The sequence below is a fragment of the Dendrobates tinctorius genome, unplaced genomic scaffold (genome assembly GCF_039654945.1).
Source record: "Dendrobates tinctorius isolate UK_male_01 unplaced genomic scaffold, ASM3965494v1 ptg000093l, whole genome shotgun sequence".
Taxonomy (NCBI): Eukaryota; Metazoa; Chordata; class Amphibia; order Anura; family Dendrobatidae; genus Dendrobates; species Dendrobates tinctorius.
The window spans coordinates 10,722,684-10,750,014 of record NW_027361761.1 but is presented as its reverse complement, the minus strand read 5'-3'; the positions used below and the strand labels follow the sequence as shown (position 1 = coordinate 10,750,014).

At 49.0% G+C, this 27,331-nt stretch overlaps 1 protein-coding gene across 1 annotated transcript in view; it reads right to left on the bottom strand.

Annotated features, from left to right (window-relative positions):
- Nucleotides 1-522: 522 nt before the first annotated feature.
- LOC141098647 (cysteine-rich venom protein TRI1-like) overlaps nt 523-27,331 on the bottom strand; it is a 105,306-nt gene continuing 78,497 nt past the window's right edge. Inside the window, exons 7-9 of the mRNA XM_073586619.1 lie at nt 25,591-25,742; nt 13,688-13,779; nt 523-591 (exon numbers count right to left, since the gene is read on the bottom strand). Of these exons, the coding sequence (XP_073442720.1) occupies nt 561-591; nt 13,688-13,779; nt 25,591-25,742 (275 nt within the window). The 3' untranslated portion in view covers nt 523-560. The remainder of the gene's footprint in view (nt 592-13,687; nt 13,780-25,590; nt 25,743-27,331) is intronic.

Genomic DNA, 27,331 nt, shown 5'->3' with positions numbered 1-27,331 from the left:
TGGCTTCTTGTGCTTATGAGGATACATTATCTGGCTGAATGATGTGAGCGCTGTGGAAGCTAGAGTTTGGGGAGGGGAGAGGAATATGGCTTCCTGTGCTTATGAGGGTACTTATCTTGCAATAGGAAGGGGGCGCTGTGGAAGCTAAAGTTTGGGTGGCATTGTGTCTGTAGTTCCCAATGTTTACGGCAGTATGTTATAATGTGATGTGGATGACAATGTTATAGGACAATATGGCTTCCCATGCTTTACTGCTTAAATAGGGGGCAATGTGGAGGCTAGTGTGTTGGGGGTACCCTGCTCTTTTGGGGCACACCGCCTAATGTAAATGATTGTACAATAAAGGTTATTGATGACTTGTACCCATGATACTTCAATGTCATCTTGTGAACCTCTCTAGAACTATTGTTATTTAATTATCGACACATCCCCAGTATCTGGATTATAATCAGAAACTGACAGAAATCACCAAATGGGGAAAAGCAAAATAAAATGTAATATGTTTCCTATAAGAACTTACTAGATAGATTGGAGCAGTCCTCTCATGGCTTCCCTTCCATTCAGGGCAAAGAGCCGGAGCCTTGGTTTCTTCTTTAATTGGAAATATAAATGGTAACATAATTATTAATACATACACATAAGAGAGATATATATCTTTGTACCGTGTTAGCCAGTAGATAGAAAAATATTCAGGATTGAGAGTCCTCAGTGGTTGATACCTTTTAATGGCTAACTGAAAAGATGGTAATACATTGCAAGCTTTCGAGACTACTCAGGTCTCTTCATCAGGCTAGACTAATACAAAATCTGAAGTCACATATTTATGCACAATACAGCATAGAAAAAATGCAATAGATAAGACAAGTGACGTGAAGCAGAATTATCATTATGGGAGAGAGAGAAACATAAATATTGGAACAGTTCATAGATATGGAGTCTGGATGTTTTATTGTCCTCTGATTGGGGTCTCCATTAGGAGGACTCTCAATTCTGAATATTTTTCTACACATAAGAGAGTAATTAAATGGCGGCCTAGCACCTAAAATGTTCTTTCTAAATACAGCATCTATCTTTACACACTAACCACCTGATCAGCTTTATTATAAAGTGCCCTACACTTTCCTTTTATCCTGCTAATCCCTAAATATGTTTTTTTACTGCTGTTCCTGAGACATTCCACTTGAATGAAGTCTAAAACGTAGCATCATAGGAGAGGTGCGGTCGCTCACAGCTGCAGCGGAACGAGAAGGAGAGGTGAGTATCGGATTTTATTTTACTTTTATCAGGGTGCATTATACAGTATTATATAAAGTCTGGCGATGGGCAAGGGTGCATTATACTACAGAGTCTGCCTATGGGTGGGTCCATTATACAATACAGAGTTTGCACATAGGAGTGCATTATACTATATTTTGAGTCTACCTATTGGGGATGTATTATACTATATCAAGGACTATGGCGAGTGTATTATACTAAATTGAGTCTGCCTATGGGGGCTGCATTATACAATATAGAATCTGCCTATGGGGGTGCTTTATACTATATAGAGTTTACCTATTTAGGTGCATTATACTATATAGAGTCTGCCTAGGGAGTTGTGTTATACTACAGAGTCTGTCTATCGGAGGCTGAATTATACCATATAGAGTCTGCCAATGGGGGTGCATTATACAACATATAGTCTGCCTTGGGGGGGGGTGCAATATATAATATAGTCTACCTATGGGTGGTGCATTATAATATATAGAGTCTACCTATTGGGGTGCATTATGCTATATAGAGGCCTATGGGGGGCATTATACTATATAGAGTCTGACTATGGGGGTACATTATAAAATATAAATTCTGCCTATGGGGAATGCATTATACTATATAAAGTCTGCCTATGGGGGTAAATTATGTAATATAGAGTCTGACTATTGGGGGTGCATTATACTATATAGAATCTACCTATGGGGGTAAATTATGTGACATAAAGTCTGACTATGGGGGGGTGCATTACACTATATAAAGTCTGCCTATGGGGGTAAATTTTGTAATATAGAGTCTGACTATGGGGGGTGCATTATACTATATAGAGTCTACCTATTAAGAGTGTATTATGCTATGTAGAGTCTGCCTATGGGGGGTAAATTATGTGATATAGAGTCTGACTATGGGGGGTGCATTATACTATAGAGTCTTCTTATGGGGAGTGCATTATACAATATAGAGTCTGCCTAGGGGGGTGTATTACAATATAGAGTCTGCCTGTCATGATCTCAGTGCGGGTTTGACTCGCACATGTGCGGTTAATGTCTGGAACCAGTGCTGATGACTGGCATTTCTGGGGTTAAAGGTTGTGATCCCAGTGCAGGCTTACCTGCACACCTGGGGCTTATGATTGTGGCCTCTCTTCCTGGTTCTGGGAAAGCTTCTTATAGCCTCAGGATGCTCCCATCCCCGTCAGTTATACTTTCGCCCTTGGCATTGTGTGGTGACCCCTGAGTGTGTTTGTGCTGTGTTCTTTTTTATCTGAAACTCTGTGTATGACTCGGTCTGTTCTCTGGATACTGCTTGTTGGATTCTGCTTGGTACCTTCTATATCTGTTTGGCTTTGACCACTCCCTGTCCCCGACTATCCGTTCTGTCTCATCCCTGGTACTTTACTGCTATCTCTGTGTATGATCTCCATTTTGCCTGATTCTGAGTATTTCTGTATAGTGTCCTGCTGATCACTGGAAGCAGGACGCTAAGCCCCGCCCCTTGCAGTCACAAGACCGTAGGTCCTGCTCTGCTTGCTAATCTTCAGCGTTCCCAGGTCCTGTTTGTCAGTACTTTCCGGCCGTACCTTACCCCGGGCCCCCCTACAGTGCGGGTGAGTACCTGCTCAGCGAAGGCTGCACGCCGGCACTAACAGGACCCTGACATTATAACTGACCTCAGGCCATGTTACTTTTTTTCCAAGAAGTTCTCTGCTGCGGAAAGAAATTTTGACGTATACAATTGAGAGCTTCTTGCAGTCAAATTGGCATTTGAAGAATGGAGGCACTTTTTGGAAGGGGCCAGTCACCCGGTTACGGTGATCACAGATCACAAAAATTTGTCATACATTGAGTCTGCTAAAAGACTAACGCCCAGACAGGCCCGTTGGTCACTTTTTTTCCCATTTTCAGTTTACGATTACATTTTGTCCAGGGTCTAAGGATGTCAAAGCTGATGCCTTATCGCGCAGTTTTCAGCCGGTGTCTCCCCCCGAGCCACCGTCCTCCATTCTTCACCCTGGGGTTGTGTTAGTAAAGGAGATTCAGGGGGCCCAGATGCGGGCTTCGGCGGCCAAGCCGGGGGTAAGTTGTTTGTCCCAGAGCAACTTCGCCTGAAACTCTTGGAGTTCCACGAATCCAAGCTGAGTGCTCACCCTGGTATTTCAGCCACGCGTCTGGCGGTGGCTAGGATCTTTTGGTGGCCTACCCTTAGTTCGGACATAAAAAAATTCATTGCTGGGTGTGGGGTCTGCGCTCGTTCCAAAAGCTCTCATAGCCGGCCGGCAGGGGAGCTGATGCCCTTGGCAGTGCCCGAAAGACCATGGAGTTACTTACTCATGGATTTTGTTACCAATCTCCCTCCATCTAAGGGTAATATGGTGGTATGGGTAGTGGTGGACAGGTTTTCTAAGCAGGCTCATTTTGTACCCCTGTCCGCACTACCGTCAGCTGAGACGTTGTCCAGGTTGTTTGTACAGCATGTGATCCGGTTGCATGGGTTACCCCTGAATGTGGTGTCTGATCGTGGTGTGCAGTTTGTGGCTACGTTTTGGCGTGCTTTCTGCAAAAAATTAGGGATGTCTCTGTCCTTTTCATCTGCATACCATCCTGAGAGCAATGGTCAGACGGAACGCACTAACCAGTCCCTGGAACAGATCCTCAGGTGTCTAACCTCTGGTAGACAGAATGACTGGTGCGATGCACTGCCGTTGGCTGAATTTGCCTTCAATAGTCGGGTGAGTCAATCCTCGGGTATGACTCCTTTTTTGATCAATTATGGGTTCAGTCCTCATTTTGGTGAGTTTTCTCGCCTGGACTCGGGGTGTCCCGGGGCTGAGGGCTCTGTTCAGCGATTACAGAATACATGGGCAGAAGTCCAGCGGAGTATATCTAGGTCTCAGGGGAGGTATAAGTTTTTCACGGACAGGAAACGAACACCAGGGCCCACGTTTCAGGTTGGAGACAAGGTTTGGCTCTCCACGCGAAACATTATGTTGAAGGTTCCTTCAGCCAAGTTGGGGCCCAAATTCACTGGCCCATACAAGATTGTGGAAAAAATCAATCCAGTGGCGTATAGGCTGTGCCTTCCACCCTCTTTCAAGATCCCTATTGTCTTCCACAAATCTCTACTGAAATCTTTTGAAACAGTCCGGGGAGACTCCGAATCCGCTGCTCCTCCTGTTTTGGTCGAGCGGCAGGTGGAGTATGAGGTTGGTCATATCAGAGATTCCAGGTTGGTACGGCGGTCGGTACAGTACCTGGTTCATTGGAAGGGGTATGGACCGGAAGACAGATCCTGGGTACCGACACGGTTGATGCATGCTGATCGCCTGGTGCGGGCTCTCCATGCTAAGCACCCGCGCAAGCCTGGGGGTCCAGAGGCCCCCTGTTGAGAGGGGGGTACTATCATGATCTCAGTGCGGGTTTGACTCACACATGTGGGGTTAATGTCTGGAACCAGTGCTGATGACTGGCATTTCTGGGGTTAAAGGTTGTGATCCCAGTGCAGGCTTACCTGCACACCTGGGGCTTATGATTGTGGCCTCTCCCTGGTTCTGGGAAAGCTTCTTATAGCCTCAGGACACTCCCATCCCCGTCAGTTATACTTTCGCCCTTGGCATTGTGTGGTGACCCCTGAGTGTGTTTGTGCTGTGTTCTTGTTTATCTGATACTCTGTGTACACTCGGTCTGTTCTCTGGATACTTTTCACGGCCTCTGGCCTTGCTGTCACGGCCCCCGGGCCCCCAGTCACGCTCTCCGCCAGGCGTCCCAGCGTGCGCGGCCATAATCACCTCGCTCGGCAGCCGCTCTCCCTCCAGCCCCGGCGTCGGCGTCCCTCTCTGTCCGGCCCGCGGCTGGTGACGTCACCGCAGGCCTCGCGCATGCGCCGTAGGCCGCGGCCGACTCTCCACATCTGATCTGATCTGGTCTCCGGCGGTGCCCTGCCCCGATAGCGCCGCCGGACCAATGGGGGCACAGCGGCAGCTATATCAGGCCGCCCTCCCTTAGTGGAGGCGCCTGACCGTTGTTGTTCTCTCGCAGCGCTTTAGGCTCTGTGCTCTCGCCTGGCATCAGGCTCCTTGCCTTAATCTGTGTGTTTCCTTCCAGCTCTGCTTCCTGTGTCCGTACCTGCTCCAGTCCTGTGTCCGTACCTGCTCCAGTCCTGTCTCCGTACCTGCTCCATTCCTGCTACCTGTCTCCGTACCTGTTCCAGTCCTGCCTTCCAGCCTCCGTACCTGCTCCAGTCCTGTTATCTGTGTCCGTACCTGCTCCAGTCCTGTTACCAGTATCCATACCTGCTCCAGTCCTGTGTCCGTACCTGCTCCAGTCCTGTGTCCCTGCCTGTTCCAGTCCTGTCTCCGTACCTGCTCCAGACCTGCCTTCCCGAGTCCGTACCTGCTGTCTGTCTCAAGCCTTGCCAACCCGGGTTTCAACCTGCTGTCCTGTTCTAGTTTAGTCCACCGGTGTCTATCCAGCCGTCCTTACGCAGTTCTTCTTCCCGTCTGCAGCTCAGTGATCCATTCCGAGCCGCCCCTCTTGGTCCCGGCTACCGTGGCACTCAAACCCCTGGACCTGCGCCTAACGGTCCCTGTATAGAGGTCGGCCACACCTGGTTGCTCGTCCGGGACCCCTCGGTGCCACTGTCCAGAGGGTCCACTCCAGGGAATTCCACCTTGCCTTGTGCGGAGCTAACAGTACGGTCAGGCCATGGATCCCGCCGGTGTTTCAGCTCGCGGTCAAAAGGAGTTCCTCTTTTTACGGGAGAACCAGGGGCGCATCATGTCGGTCATGAAGTCCATGGAGTCCCGCCTGTCCGCTCTTCAGGCTGCCGATCTAGGGAATGCCGCTCAGCTGGCCGGCCTCCAGCAGGAGTTGAGCCAGCAGCGGGACGCTCAGTCCCATATTTTGTCTTATATGGCCTCGGTAGACAACCGTCTGGGAGATCTCCAGTCCGCCGCCGCAGCCTCGGCCGCCATCCCCAGTCCCGCTCCGTTTCCCTCTCCTCGCCTTGCCAAACCACCCCAGTACAGTGGGGTCCCCAAACAGTGTAGAGGGTTCCTAAACCAGTGTGGCTTGCATTTTGAGCTTTAGCCTCACCAGTATCCCTCCGATAGGGCCAAGGTGGCCTTTATCATGTCCCATCTGGAGGGAGAGGCCTTATCCTGGCTAAATCCGCTCTGGGAGAGGGACGATCCCATGGTCTCTAACATTCTGGTTCTCCTGGACACCTTTCGTAAGGTGTTCGATGAGCCTCACTCACTGAATCACTTTTCAACCTCCACCAGGGCGCCCTGACAGTTGGTCAATACGCCATTCGGTTCCGCACCATGTCCTCCGAATTGGGTTGGAATAATGCGGCATTGGTCGGGCCTTTTGGCGTGGGTTGTCGGGCAGAATTAAGGATGAGTTGGCAGGGCATGATACTCCCATCACCCTCGAGGACCTCATCTCCCTGGCCACTCGAGTAGACCTCCGGTTCCAGGAGCGTGCCCGAGAATCGGCGAGGGACAGGAGGCCCATTAGGCCTGCCCCGACCACTAGTCGGTCCTTAAGTCCACGCTTGCCTGGTCCTGTACATACTCTGCCTCCCGAGCCCATGCAGGTAGATTGGGTCCGGATGGCTGAGAGACGTCAGAGGGAGAGACGGGAGCAGGGTCTTTGTCTTTATTGTGGGGGAGCATCCCACTTCACCCGTTCTTGTCCTGAGAGACTGGGAAACCCTTCCACCTAGGCCAGGTAAGAGAGGCCTTCCTAGGTGATTATGATTCCTCTCAGGCCCTCACACTTTCTGTTCTTCTACTTTCAGGGGAGAGGCGTGGGTCCGAGGTGGCCTATGTGGATTCGGGCTCAGCAGGCAATTTCATCTGGCGTGAAGTAGTGGACAAGTATCGTATCCCCGTGGTCACCCTGAAGAACCCCCGGATTATCGCTTCTGTTGATGGCAGACCGCTACAGGAATCCATCACCGCGGTCACAGAGGAGGTTGTCTTGCAAGTCGGCGCTCTCCACTGAGAAAGAGTGGCCTTCTACGTGTTGCCCGACTTGTCTCATGCCATTCTACTTGGCCTCCTGTGGTTACAGACACACCAGCCGGTACTCAACTGGTCTACCGGGGAGGTCTTGCGCTGGGGAGATCCGTGTCATGGTCGCTGTCTGAACCCCATTCATCCGGTTGTTCCCGCCCGCCCACCTCAGGAGCTCTCTGAGCTCCCCTCAGCCTAGTGGGCTTATGCAGACGTTTTCAACAAGAAGGAGTCGGAGGTTCTTCCACCACATCGGCCCTTCGACTGCCCGATCGAGCTAATCCCAGGTTCTACTCCTCCCAGGGGCAGGATCTATCCGCTGTCCCCTGCAGAATCCGCAACCATGTCTGAATACGTCACGGAGAACCTCGCCAAGGGTTTCATTCGGAAGTCTTCGTCTCCCGCAGGCGCTGGGTTCTTCTTTGTTAAAAAGGACGGTTCACTGCGCCCATGCATCGATTATAGAGGATGGAACATCACTATCAAAAACCGGTACCCACTCCCTCTTATCCCGGAGTTGTTTGACTGTCTCAGAGGGGCACGCATCTTCTCCAAATTGGACCTCAGGGGGGCGTACAACCTCATCCACATCCGTGCCGGCGATGAATGGAAGACCGCCTTTAACACCCGTGACGGTCATTATGAGTACTTAGTGATGCCATTCGGTCTGTGCAATGCCCCGGCAGTGTTCCAGGAGTTCGTCAATGAAATCTTTCGGGATCTCCTGTACTCCTGTGTCGTAGTATACCTGGATGACATCCTGGTCTTCTCCTCAGATCTTCCATCCCACAGGAGGACTGTCCGCATTGTTCTTCGCCGTCTTCGGGAGAATCGTTTGTATGCCAAGATGGAGAAGTGCCTGTTCGAGCAGACTTCACTGCCATTTCTGGGCTACATCGTCTTCGATGCCGGGCTGGAGATGGATCCCGAGAAACTGTCCGCCATTCTCAAGTGGCCTCGCCCCATTGGCTTAAGAGCCATCCAACGTTTTCTGGGGTTCGCCAACTACTATTGGCAATTCATTCCGCATTTTTCCTCACTCTCCAAGCCGATCTCTGCCCTTACCCGTAAGGGGATCTCTGCTAACTCTTGGACACCCGAAGCCGAAGAGGCCTTCCAGTCGCTAAAACAGGCTTTTTCCACGGCTCCCATGTTGATCCGTCCTGAGAGCAGCAAACCTTTCGTGCTGGAGGTGGATGCTTCCTCAACTGGCGCCGGGGCTGTCTTATCCCAGAGGACCAGTTCGGGCCGCCCACCCCCTGTGGATTCTTCTCCAGAGCCTTCTCCCCTGCTGAGTGTAACTACTCGATTGGCGACTGCGAGCTTTTGGCCATCAAATTGGCATTGGAGGAGTGGCATCACCTTCTGGAAGGAGCAGTCCATCCATTTGTTGTTTACTCGGACCACAAAAATCTAGCCTACCTCCAGTCCGCCCAGAGACTCAATACTCGACAGGTTAGATGGTCCCTGTTTTTTGCTCGCTTTGATTTCGAGCTGCACTTCCGCCCTGGAGACAGGAACACTAAAGCCGATGCCCTATCCAGAGTCTTTCAACCAACTGAGTCTGGGGAGGAACCTTCCCATGTTATCGAGCCTACGAGGATAATCACAGTGGCCCCGTTGACTCTGCTTTCTCCACCTCCGGGCAAGACTCTCGTGCCAGAGAACGTCAAGAGGAGAGTTCTCCTGTGGGGGCATTCTACTAAAGTTGCTGGTCATGCCGGAATTGGGAAGACCCTGGCTCTCATAACGCGGTATTACTGGTGGCCCACTCTTCGGCAAGATGTGGCAGACTTCGTCGCCTCCTGTTCCTCCTGTGCTAGGAATAAGACACCTCGTCGTCCTCCATTTGCTGCTTCCCTTGCCGATGCCGAAGTCACCTTGGGAAATTATCGCCATGGACTTTATCACGGATCTGCCCCACTCGTCTGGCTATACGGTGATTCTTGTGGTCGTGGACCGCTTTTCTAAGATGGCGCATTTCATTCCGTTAAGCGGCCTTCCTTCCGCACCTGGTTTAGCCAAGGTCTTCGTCCATCAGGTTTTCAGACTACACGGCCTACCTCAACGAATTGTCTCTGATCATGGAGTACAGTTTACGGCTAAATTTTGGAGAGCGCTTTGCAAACTTCTGGATATATCCTTGGATTTTTCATCTGCTTATCATCCGCAGACCAATGGGCAAGTGGAACGAACTAACCAGACGCTGACTGCATACCTTCGGCATTTCTCCAACGCCCATCAGGATAACTGGGTTGATCTGCTTCATTGGGCGGAGTTTGCCTATAACAATCATGCCGGCGAATCGTCTACTAAATCTCCCTTTTTTGTGGTATTTGGCAAACATCCTAACATACCTCTTCCTGTCACCCCAACCTCCGAAGTACCGGCAGCCAACTCCCTGTTCCAGGAATTCTCTGAAATCTGGTCCGAGACCAACTCAGCCCTCACAAGGGCCAGCGAGCGAATGAAGAACCACGCAGACAAGAGAAGGCTGGACCCTCCACCGTTTCACATTGGGGATAAGGTCTGGCTTTCATCCAAGTACATCCAACTAAAACTAGCCTCTTACAAGCTGGGTCCCCGGTACATAGGCCCTTTTGAGATCCTGGAACGAGTCAATGAAGTCGCCTACAAGTTGAGGTTGCCCGCTTCGCTCCGTATCCCGAACACCTTCCACGTCTCTCTCCTGAAACCTGTGGTCCTGAATCAGTTCCATCCTTCGCCTGCTCCAGCCCCTCAGCCGATGGGTTCGGATGACACTTTCGAGGTAAGGGATATTCTCGACATGAGGAGAGTTAGAAGGAGGACCTTTTTCCTTGTTGACTGGGAGGGTTTTGGTCCTGAGGAGAGATCCTGGGAGCCCCGGGAGAACATCAACGCCCCCCACATTCTCAGGAAATTTTTTGTCAGCCGCAGCAGGGGGCGGCTTAAGGGGGAGGGTACTGTCACAGCCCCTGGCCTTGCTGTCACGGCCCCCCCACAGTCACACTCCCCGCGAGGCGTCCCAGCGCGCGGCCATACTCACCTCACTCGGCAGCCGCGCTCCCTCCAGCCCCGGCGTCGGCGTCCCTCTCTGTGCGGCCCGCGGCTGGTGACGTCACCGCAGGCCTCGCGCATGCGCTGTAGGCCACGGCCGGCTCTCCACATCTGATCTGATCTGGTCTCCGGTGGTGCCCTGCCCCGATAGCGCCGCCAGACCAATGGGGGCACAGCGGCAACTATATCAGGCCGCCCTCCCTTAATGGAGGCGCCTGACCGTTGTTGTTCTCTCGCAGCGCTTTAGGCTCTGTGCTCTTGCCTGGCATCAGGCTCCTTGCCTTAATCTGTGTGTTTCCTTCCAGCTCTGCTTCCTGTGTCCGTACCTGCTCCAGTCCTGTCTCCGTACCAGCTCCAGTCCTGTGTCCGTACCTGCTCCAGTCCTGTGTCCGTACCTGCTCCAGTCCTGTCTCCGTACCTGCTCCAGTCCTGCTACCTGTCTCCGTACCTGTTCCAGTCCTGCCTTCCAGCCTCCGTACCTGCTCCAGTCCTGTTATCTGTGTCCGTACCTGCTCCAGTCCTGTTACCGGTGTCCGTACCTGCTCCAGTCCTGTGTCCATACCTGCTCCAGTCCTGTGTCCCTACCTGTTCCAGTCCTGTCTCCGTACCTGCTCCAGTCCTGCCTTCCTGAGTTCGTACCTGCTGTCTGTCTCAAGCCTTGCCTACCCGGGTTTCAACCTGCTGTCCTGTTCTAGTTTAGTCCACCGGTGTCTATTCCAGCCGTCCTTACGCAGTTCTTCTTCCCGTCTGCAGCTCAGTGATCCATTCCGAGCCGCCCCTCTTGGTCCCGGCTACCATGGCACTCGAACCCCTGGACCTGCGCCTAACGGTCCCTGTATAGGGGTCGGCCACACCTGGTTGCTCGTCCGGGCCCCTCGGTGCCACGGTCCAGAGGGTCCACTCCAGGGAATTCCGCCTTGCCTTGTGCGGAGCTAACAATATTGCTTGTGGGATTCTGCTTGGTACCTTCTATGTCTGTTTGGCTTTTACCACTGCCTGTCCCCGACTATCCGTTCTGTCTCATCCCTGGTACTTTACTGCTATCTCTGTGTAGGACCTCCATTTTGCCTGACTCTGAGTATTTCTGTATAGTGTCCTGCTGATCTCTGGAAGCAGGACGCTAAGCCCCGCCCCTTGCAGTCACATGACCGTAGGTCCTGCTCTGCTTGCTAAACTTCAGGGTCCCCAGGTCCTGTTTGTCAGTACTTTCCGGCTGTAACTGACCCCGGGCCCCCTACAGTGCGGGTGAGTCCCTGCTCAGCGGAAGCTGCACGCCGGTGCTGACAGGACCCTGACACTGCCTATGGAGGGTACATTATACTATAGAGTCTACCTATGTGTGTGCTTTATATTTTACAGTGGGTGCCTATGAGGGTTCTTTATACTATATGAAGGCCTATGGGGGTACATTATACTATATTGAGAACTATCTGGTGCACTATAAAGTGTGGAGATTACAGTGACGGGGCTATCATACAGTGTTGGAGCCATCAAACAGTTTGAGGGCTACTAACAGGTCAGTATACTGTGTGGGTGATACTATACAGTGAGGGGGCATTATACTGTGTATAAGAGAGCATCATACAGTGTATAGAGGAGCTGTACAGGGGGAGACTCGGGACATTAATAAATGTAAAGCGGGCACTTATTGTTATAGGGGAACTCAGGTTATTGTGACTATCAAAGGGGCACACAGAGGGCATTATTACATTCTAGGGAGCGAAATGTGGGCACTGTTTTCTAGGGCACTTGCACAGGACTTTACTATATTCTACAGGGTTGCTTTGGAATTTAGAGGGCACAGAGAACCACACAGTAGGTACAGTAATAGGGCCACATACAGCAGCAGCGGCTCAGCATTGGGGTATCAGCAGGATGAGGGGTTTGTGCTGGTTGGGAATAGATGGGGACAGTGCCAAAAATATGAGACGTGAAATGTGTCTTTGTTGTAATCTCTGCAGCCGAGTCCTGGCTGGAAGAAGTTGTTATGTCGGTGTGGGCCACATAGAAAAGACGTGAAAAGTGAACTATTCCATCAGAAAGAACGTCAGCTGTAAGTCATTATCTGTAGCTGTACTGTAATCTCATACGTTCCGTAGGACGGGTATCTACCACTGACCATATCCATACACATGGATATGTTGGTCTTTGTATAGAGATCATTTTCAGCAACAGCGCGGTCATCTGCTGAGGTTTTCCTTCACTATTAGGGTGCGTCACCCAGTTGTAATCAAAGTTACTTGGTTACGTGCCCACTCAGAAGTTTCACCCCTCCTGAACCAAAACCCTAGCTTCACCTCTGGATTGCGGAGACAGAAGCATAGTGCTGAGGCTACACTCACCTCTCCAAAAGCTTCCATCACCCAGGATTTATGACATCTCCATTGGGCGGCCATGCAAGAAACTATTGTAAGTAACTGCAATGTTCACCCTGAAGACGTACTATGCCAGGATGGGTGATGGACTCTGTGGAGAGTGAGTGCAGCCCCAGCTTCCTCATCCTCCTGGATAATCTGCAGAGAGACTGATCTCTGATGGAGATTGGAGGTTTCCGCTGCACTGCACTCACTGCACATGGGACACTGAGCACAAGGATGTCCTAACATAGGGTTCATCCTTCTAGGACCCTGATATCCACTGCTGATATCTTTAATAGGGGAAATAGGCAGAGTGAATAGTGTACTTATTCCAGACAAGTAATATGGACTCTTGGTTTATGTATGTCATATGCACATTACATGTGGGGTTATATCTTATATGTCATGATGTCTCTTTGAAAATTATTCTCCTGCTTTGCCATTACATATTCCTTCTTTTGTATATATCTGTATATGGACACATTAGTCCTTGATTTATTTGGTGAAATATAAGGAGAAGTGAAGAGCATTTTATAATAAAGCTTATTACAAAAGTGGTTAGGATGTAAAGATTGATATTTAGGAAGGACATTTTAGGTGGCAGACCACCACTTTAGGTGAGGATGTTGTTGTGGCATTTACTTCAGATGCTGGGTGCCAGGAGAGATACCAATGACAAGCTAGGCTGCCTTGACCAGGATTATTTAGATACAGGGTTAGGATAGTGAACTGATTCATTGCTTGGGGTAAAGGGAAACCTAGCTACAACTGTTAACTTTCATCCTTGGATCCACGAAGTATCATTTCGCCTTGTGGAGAGTGACATGTTAAGCGTTAAGCATGCCGAGATGAGGAGACTTAAAGCCACAAAGCTGCTCTGGGAAATATGCAAATTGTCTAAAGAGACAATTTGCAACTTTCTTCCTTTAAATTGGAAACCTCTGTCCTTCACCTAATTACAGTAGAAGTATGAACCTAATCCAGGTGCCTGTGATGTAGAAACCATTCCACAATAAATACTTACCCTGCACAAACGTGACACACATAAAGATAATTGAATTTGTCTTTTGGACACCTGGCTAATGAACATCCCATGTGATAGATAGGGACTGACACCTGAAACATACAAAAATGGCATGAATTTATTTAGCATTGGATTAAAAGCAGCATTGCAAATAATGAAGATACTGTTTTTTTTAGACAAGTTAATTTATCATTTGTGGAATGCTACTTAAAGAGAAACCACTCAGGTCCCCTGACTGCCACCATTTGCTAGTATAGCATTATTGGTGCAGATTTATTTAATTGGAGAAGGTGTTTTGTTTGCTATACTGACGCTGCAGTGTTTGAAGAATTAACTTTTATCCTGTATAGAGATGGGTAAACCCGAGCAATAAAGTTCCGGGTCCGTTACGAACACCTACTGTTTGGGCTTGGGCTTGGACTCTGAACTTGTACTTCACCAGGAAATCCGTATTACTGTACGGGTTTGTACTGTATGGGTTCAGTGAGGTCACTACTAGCACGGTGAGAAAAATGGTGCATAACTGAGCTCAGAGAGTGCTCCGGGAGAAATATGACATTTCTCCAGGTAAACTCACCACAGCACTCTGAGACTTTTTGTCACTCTGCTTGTGGTAATCTCACTGAGGTCACCTTAGTTCAGAGGCCTGACTGGGAATGCAGCCTTAGAGAACGCACATTACAGTGTGGCAAAAACTAGATGTGCTGCCTCCCCATTCAAGAGTAGGGTTCTGGTACCCAAATGTTTTTTTTTTAACTGTTCAGCCGAACGCAAGCATCCAGGGGTCTTCCCATCTCTAATCCTGAACTTTTGCAAATACTAGTAGGACTAGTCAGGAGGGTTTTCCTTCTCCCAGACTAGTCCTGAGTCATACACTATGCCCCATATAATGCTCCATAAAGTTTATTATGGGCCCCAAAAGATGCTCCATACAAAATATGCCCCACATAATGCTCCATAAAGTTCATGATGGGCCCCAGAAGATGCCCATATACTGTATAATGCTGCTGCAAAAAAAAATGACATACTCACCTCTCATCACTACCCTCTGCTCCTCAGCATCGCCGGCTCTCTGCAGTGACTGGTCAGGCGGAGGGTGCACACTGATCACGTCATCGTTCCCTCTCACCTGAATGTCACAGTCAGAGGACATGGAAGACACAGCGCAGCGGTGGAACAGGGACCGGTGAATATTCACAAGTGCTGGGGGCCTGAGCTAGGGGTGGCACAGGCACCTGGCCCCCATAGCGCGCCGGTTTCCCTGCCTGCTCAGGACCCCGGCACTTGTCTCGGTGCCAATGCCGACAGCCGGCCCTGTCAGCAGCCACCGGAATACTTACTGAGGTTGCAAGAGAGCACACAGACGATCAAGAGACACAGGGACCACCGCACTGCATCGGAGAACAGGTAAGTGGGACCATGACTCGTGTATAAGCTGAGGGGGGTCTTTTTCAGCAAAAGAAAAGGTGTTGAAAAACTCGGCTTATACACAAATTTATACGGTATTACCACTTTTGTCAGATTCAAGTTATTTATTTAATATATATATTACGCTTTATTTTTTGTATCCCATTGACTTAAGTGACTTGATCATTACTACTAGATCCCCCCATTACTCCTTTTTCAGAAAAAGTAATTTCTTGGGTATATTTTGGAATTTTGATACTTTTTAATAAATTAATAAAATGTATTTTTTCGGGGCTCTTTGCTTTATACTTGGTTTTCATTTTAACACTAGACATAAGCCATCTCTATCACACCCTCTCTAGGACTCGCTTAGGTAGGACACTTCCTGAAAGAGCCAAACACTAATATATAGAGTTGAGCGACTTTTGGTTTTTTAGGGTCGAGTTTCGTTTCGTGAAACCCGACTTTTCCAAAAGTCGGGTCGAGCAAGATCGTCCAATTATAGGGAAAAGTCGGGGTCGTCCCGAAACACGAAACCCAATGTAAGTCAATGGGGAATAAAAGTCGGCAGTGAGAGGAGGACAGGAAACACACCTACAGTGCCCATTTGAATGCCAAAAGCATCAATTCTTCTTACTTAAGCTTGTCAACCTTAATTAACTTCATAATACAAGTTACGCACTGAAAAATGGGGGTTATTTGGCTAAAGCTGTGGGGGGGGAGGGCTGGCTGCAGGTTTTCATGTGCCCTGGGCGAAAGAGCGCCCCTTTAACACATACCACAACTCATCATGCTCCGATACGGCAGAGAAATAGCGGTATAGTACAATGAAAAATACTTCACTTTTTACATCTCATGACAAGGCCCATCTATTTCTCCATACAGAATCATTGGTCCCATATAATGTTTGAAACAGTATATGATGAGCTCCACATAATGCTACAGTATATGTTGGTCCCCATGGATGAAGCTCCACTGTCTTATGGGCCCAAATAATGCTCCAAACATAATGGGCCCCATTTCTAATGCTCTAGTGTATAATGGGCCCTGTAAATGCTGCTCCAGTGTCTGATGTCCACCTTTGGAATGTTCCAGTGTATGGTGGGCCCCATCTATCATTCTCCAGAGTATAGTGCTCCCCAAAAATTGCTGTCCCAACATTGAAAACAATCAAATAAGTCTCCTCGCTAGGGAATCCCTGTACTAGTCTGGACTCCTCGTCGTCCCCATCTTCCATCTCACTGCACAGTATTTCAACCTTGCAAGTGCTGTGATCCTGAGCAAGCAGGGGGGGCGCACTCGTTGGCGACGGCACTGGCACAGGGCCCCTGGTAGTACGGTGGTGTGTCTGATGGCGGGTGGGCCGAACCTGCACTTTCATCTGCAGCTTCCTCTTTGTCACCGTGTAAGATGGAACTGTATATGGGAAGGGTAACCTGAGTTTCATCAGGGTCAGATTCAGGCCGTGTAGCGTGCGAGGGGAATGTAGTGGTCTGGGTCAATGTACCAGCAGATTCATCGAGCAGTGGCTGGGCATCAGTGCACTTGTGTCGCCCCCCAGGAGTACGGTCGCCACAGTGGCATTACCTTCTTCCTAGGGAGTGTGATGTCATGCTTGGGAGCAACGAACGATCTCTCTAGCAGGTTAACTGTTTGGGCGGCGTTATTCCCACGAGTCATGACCCTCCAAACAGCGTTCATGAAGGCAAAGTGTTTGTTTTACGTGGGCAGTATGGTTGCAAAGCTGAACCTTAAAGGAATGTCCAGAAGGGCACCACCAGGAGTGGAGCCTATGGTTAAATTCGACTCCACCTGGGAAACCTCAACCATGCCAGCTACAGAACAGATGCACACATTGCAAGCTTAATTCCGTTAACGAACGAGACTCCGTCATGCCCCGCGGTCCGAGTCCGGCTTACTAGAGGGACACGTGAGGCTCTGGAACATGAGATTGGCCAATAACTGGTGTGTCATGCCCTTACATGTCCGTGGCTGCATGTGCGCTACACTGAAAAGGCCAGCGTTTGTCGCTTACAGGTGCAGATAACCCGCTGAACAACGTTAGTGATGGGGATCACTGATTACAATTATTACCCGCGAACAATGATTTCCCAGTAAGTGCAGGTCAACTGCAGTTCCGGAATTAGGCCTAACCGTCATTCCTGAAAAAATGAAAAACTTACGTGTGCAAACCACAGGTGCTGTAGCTTGCTTAACAGCTCGCCAGCCGTTCTCACGCCCAGTATGGATTACACGTGATTGCACAAAGATTAGAAAGGGTACCGTATCCCCGGATAACATGTATGGATAGCGTACACATTCAAAATATATGTCTCAGGAGGCAGGCTCAGACGGTGTTAGGCCCAGTATGGATTGCACGTGATTGCACAAAGGTTAGAAAGGGTACCGTATCCCCAGATAACATGTATGGATAGCGTACACATTCAAAATATATGTCTCAGGAGGCAGGCTCAGACGGTGTTAGGCCCAGTATGGATTGCACGTGATTGCACAAAGGTTAGAAAGGGTACCGTATCCCTGGATAACATGTATGGATAGCGTACACATTCAAAAAATATATGTCTCAGGAGGCAGGCTCAGACGGTGTTAGGCCCAGTATGGTTTGCACGTGATTGCACAAAGGTTAGAAAGGGTACCGTATCCCCGGATAACATGTATGGATAGCGTACACATTCAAAATATATGTCTCAGGAGGCAGGCTCAGACGGTGTTAGGCCCAGTATGGATTGCACGTGATTGCACAAAGGTTAGAAAGGGTACCGTATCCCCAGATAACATGTATGGATAGCGTACACATTCAAAATATATGTCTCAGGAGGCAGGCTCAGACGGTGTTAGGCCCAGTATGGATTGCACGTGATTGCACAAAGGTTAGAAAGGGTACCGTATCCCTGGATAACATGTATGGATAGCGTACACATTTAAAATATATGTCTCAGGAGGCAGGCTCAGACGGTGTTAGGCCCAGTATGGATTGCACGTGCTTGCACAAAGGTTAGAAAGGGTACCGTATCCCCGGATAACATGTATGGATAGCGTACACATTCAAAATATATGTCTCAGGAGGCAGGCTCAGACGGTGTTAGGCCCAGTATGGATTGCACGTGATTGCACAAAGGTTAGAAAGGGTACCGTATCCCCTGATAACATGTATGGATAGCGTACACATTCAAAATATATGTCTCAGGAGGCAGGCTCAGACGGTGTTAGGCCCAGTATGGATTGCACGTGATTGCACAAAGGTTAGAAAGGGTACCGTATCCCCGGATAACATGTATGGATAGCGTACACATTGAAAATATATGTCTCAGGAGGCAGGCTCAGACGGTGTTAGGCCCAGTATGGATTGCACGTGATTGCACAAAGGTTAGAAAGGGTACCGTATCCCCGGATAACATGTATGGATAGCGTACACATTCAAAATATATGTCTCAGGAGGCAGGCTCAGACGGTGTTAGGCCCAGTATGGATTGCACGTGATTGCACAAAGGTTAGAAAGGGTACCGTATCCCCGGATAACATGTATGGATAGCGTACACATTCAAAATATATGTCTCAGGAGGCAGGCTCAGACGGTGTCAGGCACATTATGGATTTGACGGCCCAGATTACACAGCGGAGGAGCAGGGAGAGGTAAAGATTGCAAATTCTGGGGCCCTGCCCAAGCAAGGGGGGCCCACTCGTGGGCGTCGGTACTGGCACTGGGCCCCTCATAGTACAGCGGTGTGTCTGACGGCTGGTGTGCACCACCACCATCAGAGACACTTGATTGCACTATGAGGGACCCTGTGCCAGTGCCCGCGCCCAAGAGTTGGCCTACCCACCTGTCCAGGGTAACGGCACTCTCACGGTGTCGTGCGCTAGGTGGTGACCCCGGCCATGGGGGGAGAGGCAGCACAGTTAGGGAGTTTTAGAAAGTGGCATATGTTGATGTTGGACATTCAGCTGATGCAAAAGGCGAAATAGGTCAAGTCCCAGGAAGAGGTGGACCAAAGCAAGCCATTTTTCTGTCCCCCTATGTGTTATCAGGGGAAGGTGGGACAAAATCCTTGGAAACCCATGCATGGTTCATTTTAATGAAGGTTAGATCATCCACATTTTGGGTTGACAGACGGGTCCTTTTTTCTGTCAGGATTGATCCAGCTGCACTGAAGACTCTTTCCGATAGCACACTTGCAGCTGGGCAAGCGAGCTCCTGTAAGGCATATTGTGCCAATTCAGGCCAGGTGTCCAGTTTAGCGGCCCAATAGTCAAAGGGAAATGACCTGTGTGGGAGAACATCGATATGGGAGGAAAAGTAGTTTGTAACCATGGTTGACAACTGCTGTCTCCTGTCACTTTCCATCGATGCAGTATTACCAGTTGTGTGAGCGGTATTTGAAAAATCAGTCCACAACATTGTCATGAAACCCCTGTCTCCAACGCCACTTCTGCTGTGTGCACCACGAACACCTCTGCCAAGCTGCCCCCGGCCCGTACGGCTCGTTTGAGAACCATCACCGCTGCTGTGTGCTGGGAATGCCTCAAGCAACCGATTTACCAGAGTTGCTTGTTTATTAGCCAATATTAGGTCAAGGTTCTCCTGTGGCATGATTGTTTTGTAATTTGCCTTTATAGCGTGGATCCAGGATGCTGGCCAACCAGTAGTCGTCATCGTTCATCATTTTGGCAATGCGGGGGTCCCTTTTTAGGATCCGCAAGGCATAATCTGACATGTGGGCCAATGTTCCCGGTGTCAATGATGCACTGCGAGTGCTGGTTGGAGGAGCACTTTCTGGCAAATCCACATCCCTCCAGTCACGCACAAACCCTGTACCAGACCTTGCCACGCCAACATTTTCACTTGCCCCACGAGATGCATCCTCCTCCCCTAAGTAATCATCCCCATCATCATCCTCCTCCTCCTCTTCTTCCTCCACCTCGTCCAGGAGAGGTCCCTGAGCAGACAATGGCTGAATGTCATCAAGGATTCCCTCCTCCTCTTCCTCCTCATCAACATTGGCTGCAGACGCCTGCTCCTTAAGGTGCGTCAAAGTTTGCATGAGCAGACGCATAAGTGGGATGCTCATGCTTAGGATGGCGTCGTCTGCGCTTACCAGCCGTGTGCATTCCTCAAAACACTGAAGGACTTTACAGAGGTCTTTCAGCTTCGACCACTGCACACCTGTCAACTCCATGTCTGCTCTCAAAGTGCCTGGCCGTGTATCCTCCCACAAATGCATTATGGCCTGCCTCTGCTCGCACAGCCGCTCCACCATGTGCAGGGTGGAGTTCCACCTTGTTGCAATGTCGATAATGAGGCGATGGTTGGGAAGGTGGAGCAATCGCTGCAGCTTCTGCATACGAACGGAGTGTACAGGCGACCAGCGGATGTGCGCGCACAGTCTTCGCATCTTCTGGAGCAGGGCTGTTAACTCCGGATAATTTTTGAGGAAGCACTGCACCACCAGGTTCAAGGTGTGAGCCAAGCAAGGTATGTGGCTGAGTTTTGAAAGGGCTATGGCTGCCACAAAATTACGGCAGTTATCACTAACTACCTTGCCTGCCTCAAGATGTACACTGCCCAGCCATGACTCAGTTTGTCGCTTCAAGTACTCGGCCAGCACCTCGGCGGTATGTCTGTCGCCCAAACAAATCATCTGCAACACAGCCTGCTGACGCTTTCCACTAGCTGCTCGATAGGGGGACACATCATGTGCAACAGTGGCAGCTGCAGATGGAGTGCTCGTACGACTGCGCTCTGTGGACGAGCTTTCGCTTCTGGAGGAGGAGGGTGGAACGCCTACAGCCAAATGTTTCCTATACCGTGGGCTAGGCAGCACTGTCCCACCACCGCTGTCCCCTGTGGACCCTGCATCCACCACATTAACCCAGTGCGCAGTGATGGACACGTAACGGCCCTGGCCATGCCGACTGGACCATGCATCAGTTGTGAGGTGCACCTTTCCGCTCACTGACTGCTTGAGTGCATGGACAATGCGGTCTTTCACATGATGGTGGAGGGCTGGGATGGCTTTGCGAGAGAAGAAGTGGCGACTGGGTAGGTCATAGCGTGGTACTGCATAGGCCATGAGTTCGCGGAAAGCTGTGCTTTCCACCAACCGAAAGGGCATCATCTCAAACGAGATTAGTTTGGCAATGTGGGCGTTCAAACCCAGTGTACGCGGATGAGAGACTGAGTACTTTCTTGACCTACTCATAGTGTCTGGGAGGGTGAGCTGGACTTGAGAGCTGCATATGGTGGAAGTAGCGGTGGACAGGGTGGACTGAGAGAGGGTTGATGATGGTGATGGAGTTGGTGTTCTTTCTGATGGCCTAGAATCAGTCTTTCGTTGATATAACAGTGGGATTCCCTGACTGCTGTGGCCTTGCAACGACACCTCAACATTTGCTGCTGTGCTAACCGGTGGGCTTACAGTGGGGGAAACAATGTAGCGTTGCTGACTACCTTCGTTGTGATCAGTTGCACATGTGGCACTTGAGGTTTGGTGTTGTGTCCATGCTTGCAAGTGCATGCTGGTTAAATGTCTAAGCATGCAACTGGTATTCAAATTTTTCAGATTTTTCCCTCGGCTAAAGGTCTTTGCGCACTTCTTACAGATAACCTTGGCCTGATCATGAGGATTTTGTTCAAAAAAGTGCCACACTGCACTCTTCCTACTTTGGCAGACATTTTGCGGCCTAGCACGCTGTGATCTTTTGACCCTCTGGACAAGCTGTCCAGCAACTCTTTTGATGTTTGGAACCTGTCTTTGGAGTGCTCCGGGCCTGCCAGATAACAGCTGTTGCGATGTCGATGTCTGCTGTGGATGCTCCTCATCTGAGCTATTGGAAGCAGCACCCTCTTCCCCCAATGGATGCCAATCTGGGTCAACAACTGGGTCATCCATCACCTCCTCTTCTATGTCATGTGCACCTTCCTCTGTGTCACCGTGTATGGTGGTATAGTGTGCGGGAAGGGGTACCTGAGTCTCATCAGGGTCAGAATCTGGCTCTGTACACTGCGAGGACAATGTAGTGCTCTGAGTGAATGTACCAGCAGAATCATCCATCAGCGGCTGTGCATCAGTGCACTCCATGTCAGATTCATCTTGGCCTGGGTAATTCACCATTTCACTTGATAATCCAGGCATGGTATGTGAAAACAGCTCCATGGAGTAATCAGTAGTATGGCCTGCGTCATCCTTCAATCTTGGTTGGGGTGAAGGACACAAGGAAAGGTGTGGTTCATGAACATGAGCCTCCAATGACGACTCAGTGCTTTTACTTTTTACAACTGAAGAAGAGGAGGCGATAGAGCTGGAGGCTGAGTCAGCTATGTAAGACAAAACTTTTTCCTGATGCTCTGGCTTTAAAAGCGGTTTGCAAACTCCTAGAAAACTAAGCGTTCGAGGCCTTATGTAGCCAGACGATGATGCAGGCTCAACACCTCCTGCATTCGGTCCTATTTTGCTCTTGCCACTACCATCAGATCCACCACCAACACCATCATTACCAGCTGCCAACCCCCGCCCAATTCCATGGCCTCTTCCACCAGCCTTCCTCATTTTTGGTAGAAATGTAGACAAAATCCAACAAACTATATAGTATGTAAAACAAGGTACAAGGTGTCTATAGGACAGGGGAGATTTTGAATTTCTGCACACACTTTTGGACACTGGACACTTTTGGATTGTGTGAGGCCCACTGATATCTGAGCGCTATGTGACAGGCTCGATGGCACAGTTGTGACCTAAGTGACTAGAGGATAAGTGAGATTTTGAATCTCTGCACACACTTTTGGACACTGGACACTTTTGGATTGTGTGAGGCCCACTGATATCTCAGCGCTATGTGACAGGCTTGATGGCACAGCTGTGACCTAAGTGACTAGAGGATAAGTGAGATTTTGAATCTCTGCACACACTTTTGGACACTGGACACTTTTGGATTGTGTGAGGCCCAATGAATATCTGAGCGCTATGTGACAGGCTCGATGGCACAGCTGTGACCTAAGTGACTAGAGGATAAGTGAGATTTTGAATCTCTGCACACACTTTTAGACACTGGACACTTTTGGATTGTGTGAGGCCCACTGATATCTGAGCGCTATGTGACAGGCTCGATGGCACAGCTGTGACCTAAGTGACTAGAGGATAAGTGAGATTTTGAATCTCTGCACACACTTTTGGACACTGGACACTTTTGGATTGTGTGAGGCCCACTGATATCTGAGCGCTATGTGACAGGCTTGATGGCACAGCTGTGACCTAAGTGACTAGAGGATAAGTGAGATTTTGAATCTCTGCACACACTTTTGGACACTGGACACTTTTGGATTGTGTGAGGCCCAATGAATATCTGAGCGCTATGTGACAGGCTCGATGGCACAGCTGTGACCTAAGTGACTAGAGGATAAGTGAGATTTTGAATCTCTGCACACACTTTTGGACACTGGACACTTTTGGATTGTGTGAGGCCCAATGAATATCTGAGCGCTATGTGACAGGCTCGATGGCACAGCTGTGACCTAAGTGACTAGAGGATAAGTGAGATTTTGAATCTCTGCACACACTTTTGGACACTGGACACTTTTGGATTGTGTGAGGCCCAATGAATATCTGAGCGCTATGTGACAGGCTCGATGGCACAGCTGTGACCTAAGTGACTAGAGGATAAGTGAGATTTTGAATCTCTGCACACACTTTTGGACACTGGACACTTTTGGATTGTGTGAGGCCCACTGATATCTGAGCGCTATGTGACAGGCTCGATGGCACAGCTGTGACCTAAGTGACTAGAGGATAAGTGAGATTTTGAATCTCTGCACACACTTTTGGACACTGGACACTTTTGGATTGTGTGAGGCCCACTGATATCTGAGCGCTATGTGACAGGCTCGATGGCACAGCTGTGACCTAAATGACTAGAGGATAAGTGAGATTTTGAATCTCTGCACACACTTTTGGACACTGGACACTTTTGGATTGTGTGAGGCCCACTGATATCTGAGCGCTATGTGACAGGCTTGATGGCACAGCTGTGACTTAAGTGACTAGAGGATAAGTGAGATTTTGAATCTCTGCACACACTTTTGGACACTGGACACTTTTGGATTGTGTGAGGCCCAATGAATATCTGAGCGCTATGTGACAGGCTCGATGGCACAGCTGTGACCTAAGTGACTAGAGGATATGTGAGATTTTGAATCTCTGCACACACTTTTGGACACTGGACACTTTTGGATTGTGTGAGGCCCACTGATATCTGAGCGCTATGTGACAGGCTTGATGGCACAGCTGTGACCTAAGTGACTAGAGGATAAGTGAGATTTTGAATCTCTGCACACACTTTTGGACACTGGACACTTTTGGATTGTGTGAGGCCCAATGAATATCTGAGCGCTATGTGACAGGCTCGATGGCACAGCTGTGACCTAAGTGACTAGAGGATAAGTGAGATTTTGAATCTCTCTCTGCACACACTTTTGGACACTGGACACTTTTGGATTGTGTGAGGCCCACTGATATCTGAGCGCTATGTGACAGGCTTGATGGCACAGCTGTGACCTAAGTGACTAGAGGATAAGTGAGATTTTGAATCTCTGCACACACTTTTGGACACTGGACACTTTTGGATTGTGTGAGGCCCACTGATATCTGAGCGCTATGTGACAGGCTCGATGGCACAGCTGTGACCAAAGTGACTAGAGGATAAGGGAGATTGGATTGCTTTTAAAAAAGCAGTTTGCGGAGCAGTGGGTAAACAGCAATGCCAGCCTGTCAGGAAGCCTTAAAAGGCAGCCCAACAACCAACACCACTGATACACCACTATATAGCCTCCCCTTGCACTGCACACACAGTGACTGGTGTGTTGTGCAGGCCAAATCGCTAGCAGCAGAAGCAGTTTTTTGGTCTTCTTCCCTGCCTAACGCTCTACCTACAGAATCAGCAGCAACCTCTCCCTATACTGAGATCGGCAGAAGTAAGATGGCGGTTGGCGTGCACGCCCTTTTATACCCCCTGTGACGCCCACCAAAGCAAGCCAATCACTTGCATGCCCTTCTGAAAGATGGTGGTGACCCGTGCCTATGTCATCACGTTGCCCACAGTGTCCGTGGATCCTGATTGGCTGAAAAAGAGCGCAAAACAAACTTTTGAAACGCGACTTTGGCGCGTAAGTCGCCGACCTCGTGGCCGACCTCATCCTAGGGTCGGGTTTCGTTTCATGAAACCCGACTTTGCCAAATGTCGGCGACTTTTGAATTTTTTCGACCCGTTTCGCTCAACTCTACTAATATATATTAATATAGTATGTGTATATATATTTCAATAAAGTGCTTTTTAAATAGCCCATATGGCTATGTGCACTCTATTGAAAACTAACATGGTGTGCTGATATATATATATATATATATATATATATATATATATTACTGTTTATTCATGCCATGATATTTTTCCACTCACAAAAAGTCCCAAAGGAGGCCACTTACCTTTATGGAATGGCCGACCTCTGCATCAGATAAGGCCCCAAGTCCATTTTTACCATTTTTACAGTCTGCATATTCACGTTGCCAAGAATCAATAACCGTATTCCAGGGGACCATGACGTTAGACCTTAATTCGGTTTCTTTACATATGGAATCTGAAAAGATGAATGTTATAAAGGTAATAAAGGTACTAAATAAAGGTACTAAACATTGAGAAAATACACAAATAATAATAGATAATTCTAACAAATTTCCTCTTCACTGATCTTATCATCCATCATATTGAAAAAGAAAAAAAAAACAACAACAACCTGTGAAAAATATATAATGAATGATATACACAAATGGACAAAAGTATTGGGACACACCTTTATATTCATGTTTTTCATTTAATGCCATTACCCCCCAGTTGACCCCATTGTCCCCCCCCAACTTATAACATGTGGCCCCTCACTCCCAGTGTAAAACATTAGTGTCTCACCTCCTGCATATAACATCCAGCATATTGCCCCGGTGTTTAACGTCTGGCCCCATTGCCTTTGATGTACAATACAACATTTTCCCCCTGGTGTCTAAAATCAAGCCCCATCACTCCCAATGTAAATCATCTGGCTTACCACCATGTCATCAGCCTTTACTAACGTGTGAGTGAGTGGTGCAGATCTCACTGATAACAGCATGGTCCTGTAATAGAAGCCACCGCTGTAACAAGTCCGTTTGTGACATTTTTTCTACCTAAATCTCCACCCATCCCCTGTGAGTGATGTTATTGAGAAGTAGATGGAATCACAGCAAATCAGCCACAAAGTGGTGATCCATAATTAGTGTTGAGCATTCCGATACCGCAAGTATCAGGTATCGGCCGATATTAGCGGTATCGGAATTCCGATACTTAATTCCGATACTTTTGTCATATCGGATTCCGGAATCGGAATCGGAATAGGAAGTTCCCATCATGCTATGAGCCTGCTTGCTTTGATTAAGCCAATGGGAATCCTCCGAAGTGTGGGCACATCCTGTTAGGCATGTAGGCATGTTAACTATTGGCATGGCTGTGATTGGCTGCCGAAATGATGTCATGATGCACTATAAAAGCCACCGCAGCCGCCATTTCTGGTCACTCTGCTGTGAATTCAGTTAGGGACAGGCTGCTGTAGAAGACTGTGAGGGACAGTTAGAAATAGCGATTCCACCAAACATCTAGTGCTTTACCCAGGCTACATAAACCACCACTGTAGCCTTCTTTGCCCTAGCAGCAGTGTTCACAGCTGTCTGCAAGGGCTGTGTGAGTGCAGCTCACGCTGTGGAGTGGGTCCTGCAGCCATGTCAGGCTGTAGGCCACCCAGTGTGATCACTGCTGCCTCATACATCTTTTATTTTTTGAGCTGCATTTTTTACATAATTTCAATCTAGTGTGCTTCCATCCGTATCCATATACGTTGGTTGCAAACACTAGTAGTAGACAGCGGAGCCTTTCTGCAGCCTTTCAGTGCTAGTGTCCACTTTGCTGCACTGTTCACGGCTGTCTGAGAGGTCTCTGACTGTGTGTGAGTGCAGCTCACGCTGAGTAGTGTGTCCTGCAGCTACGTCTGGCTGTAGGACGCTCAGCGTGCGTCAGTGCCTCACACATATTTTTATTTGAGTGCAGCTCATTTTTTCTTCTATTAGTGTGCATCCATCCGTCTCCATCTACGGTGGTTGCAAACACTATAAAGGAGTACACAGCGGAGCCTTTCTGCAGCCT